We start from the raw sequence: 6,999 nt of genomic DNA on the forward strand, positions 1-6,999 counted from the left end.
TCTCCCATCCTAACCCCTGGCAACCACTGTTTCCATCATTAAGTTTATCCTCTTGAGCATGTCAAACAATGAGATCATACAGATTATGACCGCTGACATGAGCTTATCTCACTGTGCATGTCTCTGAGATTCATCCGGGTTGCTATACGTATCAATAGTCCATTTCTTTCTACTGCCAAGCAGTATGCCTCACATGGACGAACCAGTTTGATTATCCAGTCATTTGCTTAAGGACACTTGGGTTGTTTCCAGCTTTGGCTATCAGAAATAAAGCTGCTATGACATTTGCGTACTGCTTTTTGTGTGAACACAAGTTTTAATTTCTCTAGAGTGAACAGCCAGGAATGGAATTGTTAAGTCACCTGGTTAAATGGTTGTACCTTCTGCATGTCCACTGGCAGTGTATGAGAGTTCCAGACACTCCACATCCTGGCCTGCACTCAGCAGTGTATTTCTTATTTTAGCCATTCCAATGGGCATATAGTGGTTATTTCACTGCTGTCTTAATTTGCATTTCCCTAATGGCTACTGACAGTAAATATCTCTTCATGTGCTTATTTGCCATCTTTACATCCTCTTTGGCAAAGTGTCTGTTCGAGTCCTCTGCTCTGTTTTTAAACTGGACTGCTTGTTTTCTTATTGAGCTTTGAGAGTTTTTCTATAGTCTAGATACAAGACAATTTGTAAATCACATATTTGTTGGATATACGATTTTTCAAATATTTTCTCCCAGTCTGCAGCTGTTCTCTTTGGTTTCTTGTCTTTGGCAGAGCAAAATTTTTACTTTTGGTCTTATTTTAAATTTTAACTTTACCAACATTTTTTCTTTTACAGATCATGCTTTTGTTGATTTCCAAAAACTCTTTGCCTAACTTCAGGTCATGACAATTTTCTCCTATGTTCTCTTCTAAAAGCATTAAGAATTTTATGTTTTACATTTAGATCTATGATCCATTTTGAGTTAATCTTGGCATAAGGCATAAGGTCTAGGGAAATTCATTTTTTTTTTAATTACAATGACCATTGTTCCAACATCATTTACTGAAAAGACCATCCTTTCTCCATTGAATTACTTTTGCATCTTTGTCAAAGGTCAATGGCCACCTTTGCGTGGGTCTGTACGTATACTCTCTATTCTGCTCAATTGACTGGTGTGTCTTTTTCTTTGCCAATACCACAGTGTCTTGATTTCTGTAGCTTTAAAGTTATGTCTGGGCTGGCTGGTTAGCTCAGTTGGTTAGAGCATGGTGCTGATAACACCATCCAGGATCAATCCCTGCACCAGCCAGATGCCAAAAAATAAAATTAATAAAATAAAAAATAAAATTATGTCTCAAAATCAGGTTGGACGATTCCTTCAACTTTAGAATGTCCTTATTTTTAAAAGTTTATTTCAATAAGCTTTTGGGTTACCTACCTGAGTAGAATATGCTTCACCTGAGGTAGCAGAGTAAGAGAGAGCCACCAGGTCAGTGGTCCGATGGAGATTACTAGGTGGCAACTGCAGTTCTTTGCAGACAGATAACTGTGGAGCAAACCCAAACAGAAAATCTTTCACATCATATCCAAATTTTCGAATATGCACCTGACTTTTCTATTTTCCTTCTCTGCATATTTTAGAATCTGATTCATTGCTGAAAACACCATTCTACAATTATTCTTTCTTCTCACATTTCTTTTTGATTGGGCTTTCAGTAATTTTACAACGAAGTATCTTAAGGGATACAGAATCAGGAAAACTTAAGACTAAACCGGACCTTGAATATCATATAGTCCAATCTCTTCCAGGGCTAAAAGTTTATTGGTTAAGAGAAGTGCTTAGCCTTCCTATGGAACCTTCCCAGTCTAGTCTTGATTTATTTACTTGACATTTAAAATTAGCAATGACCACAGAGTAATTATACTGAGTTGCCTGGAAAATATTTCTTAGATACTCAGCCAAATATCAGAATCCTTCTGCTACTCACTTCATCCGCCAGGACTTCTCCCTCATGACTGGTCCTAACTACAAATATCAGCACAGGGGCTTTATGTCTATAAGAGTTTAGGTAAGCAGGAGCCCTGAGTTCCAATGGTCGGTAATGAGAGGTGCAAGAGAGTACGTCTGAGCTGTGACCGACAGGAAAGAGGCGGTTGCTGAGGATAAGTTTACTAGACAAACAAATGATAACCCCACTGTTGAAGGTGACAACTGAAAGTTAAATTAGCAATTGGTTTTGTTTTCCTAATTAAACATCATTCAGTAGATTAGGGCCCAAGAACAGAAACAGAAAGATGGGGATGGAAATGAGGCTGATCAAAGTCTACAGGACCTGGAAAATAACTGATTTGCTATAGAAGGTGGGAGGCATGAGAAAATACCAAGTTTTGTACCCTGAAAAAAGCAATGGTACCATTAACAGAAATAGACAAGTCAAAAGAGAAATGGAAAAAAGAGAGGGAGAAACAAATTTTATAGGCTAAGTGTGCGGTCACCAGGAGAGAGGAGGGAAATTCGTTAGCTTATGTAGATAGCATTTAGTCTTAAATTTCATTAGGCAGACTGATAGCGTTATATGTATTGAAAGTTTCAATGTTTCTAACTTTATTAAGCGTAAATAACATGAATCTTGTTTAAAAATTATTAAAGGGGTGGGCTGACTGGAAAGCTCCGTTGGTATGAAAGTGGTGCTGGTAACACCAAGGTCCAGGAGTCAATCCCTGTACCAGGCCCCGCCTCCAAAAAAAAGTTATTAAAGAGGAGAAACTTTTTTTCCCAGTACACAAATGTATATGCTTGCTCAGTATTTCATATCACTATGGAAATGCAAATCCGTAATTCCTGAGTAGTTGAGATTACTGCTTGAGAACCAACTGGTATCCTCTGTGTCCTTCTAGCTTCTAAAGAGCCACTACCTTAGTAATAGGCGACAGAGTAATCTTCCAAATAATGAGCTTCTCTTTGCAGACCAAATATGCCCATCCACCTTCATCTATGTGAACAGTCAGCTGATCATCAACTAAAGAGAAAGACAAGGGATGCAATTATTCTCAAGGTATAAATATGAGAAAATGTTATGATTTCCTTATACTAAAATCTTCTTTATTACCACAGGCTTTACCAAAAAAAGTAACTATCACAGACAAAAAACATTAATTCACAACAAAAAATATTTTTAAATACCCAAGAATTATCAACATCCAAAACAAGAGATCTATCCAACTTTGGTAACCACTTTTAGAAAAATATCAAAAGGCAAGAAGTGTATTTGGGGCATTGGTTTAATACTCCTTAATTTCTCACTATAAACAGATATCTTACTTTCTATAAGAAATACTTAGTAATATTCACAATTTTATTGATAAAGCAACAAAAATAACAATCCCCTTCATTAACTCTATAAAACATTTCAATGAAAAATCATGTCCCTTTCAAAAGAACATGATTTTCAAATAAGAGCTCCTTAAAGGTACAAAAAATTTCATTATATGGAGACACAAAGGTTACATTCTCCATTAAGTGAAAAAACTAAATTAGTATACTGCTCTGTCTCAAATATTGGTGGTAAACCTCCAAGAACATGTCAACAGCCGGGGAAATGTAATTAATTTGAGCTTTGTGCTTTGCTTGAAGTCAGGGTGGTGGGCCAAATAAAAGGCATCAATAAAGTATAAGCTAAAATATCAAACCACACCTGTGCTAAGTGTGGGCTTTTTGCTGAACTGGAATATCTTCTCAGTAATTTTGTTTTTTCTGAAAGCACTACAGTAGCTCCAGATCCTTGGCGGGCTGGTGAGCCCCCAAGGGCCTGACGGAACACAGCCCTCTACCTGCCAGGGGAAGAGCGCTACACGTTCACACACTTTTGCAGTTCACATATTCTGATTTCTAGGGACTCACTCCTCTGAATTTCTAGATTTGAGCCTGTGTATTATTTGTTATTAACACAGTCTGGTGGCATGAACCAGAAAGGAATGGTTAAAAGATTTAAGTATAATTTAAACTGAAATTTTTAGAGAAAATAATATATATTTATATAAAAATAAATATATACATTTATAGACACATATAAATGTAAAAATACATTTATGTGCAAAGATACCTAAAAAACAGAACAATGTGTGATAGAGGTTAACAGTTCAGTTGTCTAAAAACAACCCCCTCCATCACCCAGGGCCTCATAGGCAAGATGTGCAAGTTCAAGCCAAGAAGCACCCCTCCTCTAGAATGGAGTCCTTCAAACGTTTTTGACTGTTACTCACAGTATGAATTACAGTTTATACCATGATGTATTCACATACAATTTAAATAAAACAAAATCACTTAACATTATGGGAGATGCACTCTGATATTTTGCATTCTATTCTATTTGGCAGATGGCAAGCACAGGGATCTGAACCCTTGACCTTGGTGTAACAAGGATGCGCTCTAACCATCCAAGCTAGCCAGCCAGCCCTACTTTTAAAGTTAATTTTTTGGCAGCTGGCCTGTATGAAGATTGGAGTCCTTGACCCTGGTGTTATAACACTGAGCTCAAACCAACTGAGCTAACCAGCCAGCCCACTTTTTTTTTTTTTTTAAATCCTGGTCATGAACCACTAAACTGATTTCAGTCACAACCTGCAGTCGAAAAACACTGTTCCAGAAAATCACAAACATCCAAACTGACCTTCATAAACATGACTCAGGCAGACACTGAGGACGCTCAGAACTTTGCTCTCCCCATCACCCACCCCGATCCTCAATGTTGCCGTCCTAAGCTTGTGTCACCTACACCTCCTAAACATGCACACTAACTCTCTGCTGACAGAGTCTTCTAAAGATATGCCACATTGGTAACACCAAAAATTTGTGCAAACAGCCTCTGGAATACTACACACGATCCAGAAATGCAGGTAGGACTTGATTTTGCTGCATTATTAAACCCAACAATGGGCCTGGCTGGTCAGCTCAATTGGTTAGAGTGTGGTGCTAATAACACTAAGGTCCAGGACTCAATCCCTATACCAGGCAGGTGCCAAAAAATAAAAAAATAAATAAAAACCACTGTAAACCCTAAACTTCATATACCTGATCAATTTTTGAAACTGTATTGAATTTTGCACATACAGTACTTAAAATCATTAAAGATTTAATTTGACTGTGTTAGAATGACCTCATTCTTCTCAAATTTATTACATATCTCAATTAGTGAAAAACTAGACAGTCTACCTGTTTCCCTCCACTTAGGTGAAGGTATACCAAAGAAAGCATAAATTTCAAGCTCCATGCCAGATCTAGACTAATAGAGGCAAATGGAAAGATGACCCCTACCTTCCGCCAACGTCAGGGCCTCCATGACTTTAACAGGGAGAGAAGATCCAAAGGTTTTCACCTCGTAGTTCATAGTCTCAGTTATGGAGTGGTGTGGGAATACCCGTGTAGGTGTTCCTCTGAAAAAAAGAGACCATATTACTTCACTGATAACTTAGAATTTTTCCATTTTCCTAATTATTACATATGTATATGTTCTTATAATAAAAAGATGTTTAATAAACAAGGAACACTGGCTCATGTATACTGTGTAACTAAATGCATTTTGCATGAAAAGAAAACCCGGACAGAATTCAGGAAAACTTGGCTTCAGACCTTTATGTTGTAGTAATTAGATGCATGCCTCTATCCACTTAAAACTCTTTATAACGCTGCTTCCTTAGCTGTGAAATAAGGTTGGACTAGTCCAAGTGTTTTTCAAACTGTGGGTCATTCTGAGGGTCTCAATCGATATTTTTGCAAGACAAAATGGAATATATCAGCGTTTATCATACATTGTGGCCAAAAATGTTTTGCAAACATTGGGTTAGATGATCTTTAAGCTCTCATCCAGCTCTAGAACTATATAAAAATTTACTTGTAAAATCAAGAAATTTAAAAGGGTCATGAGCACCTGCTGCTACATGGTCTTCAATATATTTCCTCCTTACCCTCTTTTTAACATTCAGAATAACAATGTAAAGTCACAGTATAAAAGTTTTTCATAGAAATAAGGAGATGCACATACAGAGTGGTTGAGGGCTTTGTTTCCTGACAGTGTACTATAACAAAGGTTTTTAGTTTAAGCGATCACCAGAAGACATTAAAAACAACACACACACATAAAGTACGGCTTTGTTCTCTGACTTTTCTAAAAAAAAAAAAAGAAAACACTGACAAAATCAGCACTTTGAAGAGCACTTTTCAACATGCAGAAAAGTCAATAACACGGTGCATTCTTTAAAAATCACTTCTCCTTTAAAGTATCAAAAAGTTTTACAGGCAAATTTTAACCATATTGTCAAGACCCAATATTTACTGCTTCCCTGCAGAGGAAAATTCATTTTTGACGGATGAACTATTCAGAACTAGGTGTTACTTTCTACTAAAGTTTTAAACTAGTTATGTACACAGGGGTGGGGGAGCATGATTTACCATGAGGTGGGCTGGTGCTCGTGAGGAAACCAGTACTCTTAGCTCTCTGCTGACAGAAAACCTCTTCTCTATAACTTAGCTAAGAAAAACAAAAAGTTTCTTAAAAGAAAATTTAAAAAGCATTAAAAAAAAACAGGAAATTCTATAGCTAAAAGCCTTCTAATGACCAATCAGCAGTGGTACCTGAGTCATTACATCCCCACCGTCACCTTACACCTGCGTCGTGGCGTTTCACAGACTCTGTGGCCTTCGTGAGTCAGGTTCAGGTCAGAGAGAGGATCACTGTCCTCTTCCAGACAGACGGACAGTCACCAGGGCTCCGCCCCAGACCAAGAGGGAGGCGGGTGGGCCCCGGTGAACCCGGTCCGCGCCGCACGTCTGCACACAGAAGCTCCGCGAGCACGCGTTTCCAACCCCGCGCCCGGCACCTCCCGCCGCCCGCGGCTCCTGCACGCCCACCGGCGGGCACCCCGCGGGGCGGGCACCTACCGCGAGCTCAGCGAGCTCCGCCAATCCATGCTTACACGTCCCTTGGAAAGTCTTTGCAAACTCTTTTGGCATAAGCGTACTGC

At 38.6% G+C, this 6,999-nt stretch overlaps 1 protein-coding gene across 1 annotated transcript in view; it reads right to left on the reverse strand.

Annotated features, from left to right (window-relative positions):
* NUP133 (nucleoporin 133kDa) overlaps positions 1-5,379 on the reverse strand; it is a 52,978-nt gene extending 47,599 nt beyond the window's left edge. The window contains exons 1-3 of the mRNA XM_008584781.1: positions 5,294-5,379; positions 2,896-2,999; positions 1,418-1,525 (exon numbers count right to left, since the gene is read on the reverse strand). Coding sequence (XP_008583003.1) covers positions 1,418-1,525; positions 2,896-2,972 — 185 coding nt within the window. The 5' untranslated portion in view covers positions 2,973-2,999; positions 5,294-5,379. The remainder of the gene's footprint in view (positions 1-1,417; positions 1,526-2,895; positions 3,000-5,293) is intronic.
* Between the last annotated feature and the right edge of the window lie 1,620 nt (positions 5,380-6,999).

The sequence above is a fragment of the Galeopterus variegatus genome, unplaced genomic scaffold, assembly GCF_000696425.1.
Source record: "Galeopterus variegatus unplaced genomic scaffold, G_variegatus-3.0.2 Scaffold3374, whole genome shotgun sequence".
In the NCBI taxonomy this organism is placed as follows: Eukaryota; Metazoa; Chordata; class Mammalia; order Dermoptera; family Cynocephalidae; genus Galeopterus; species Galeopterus variegatus.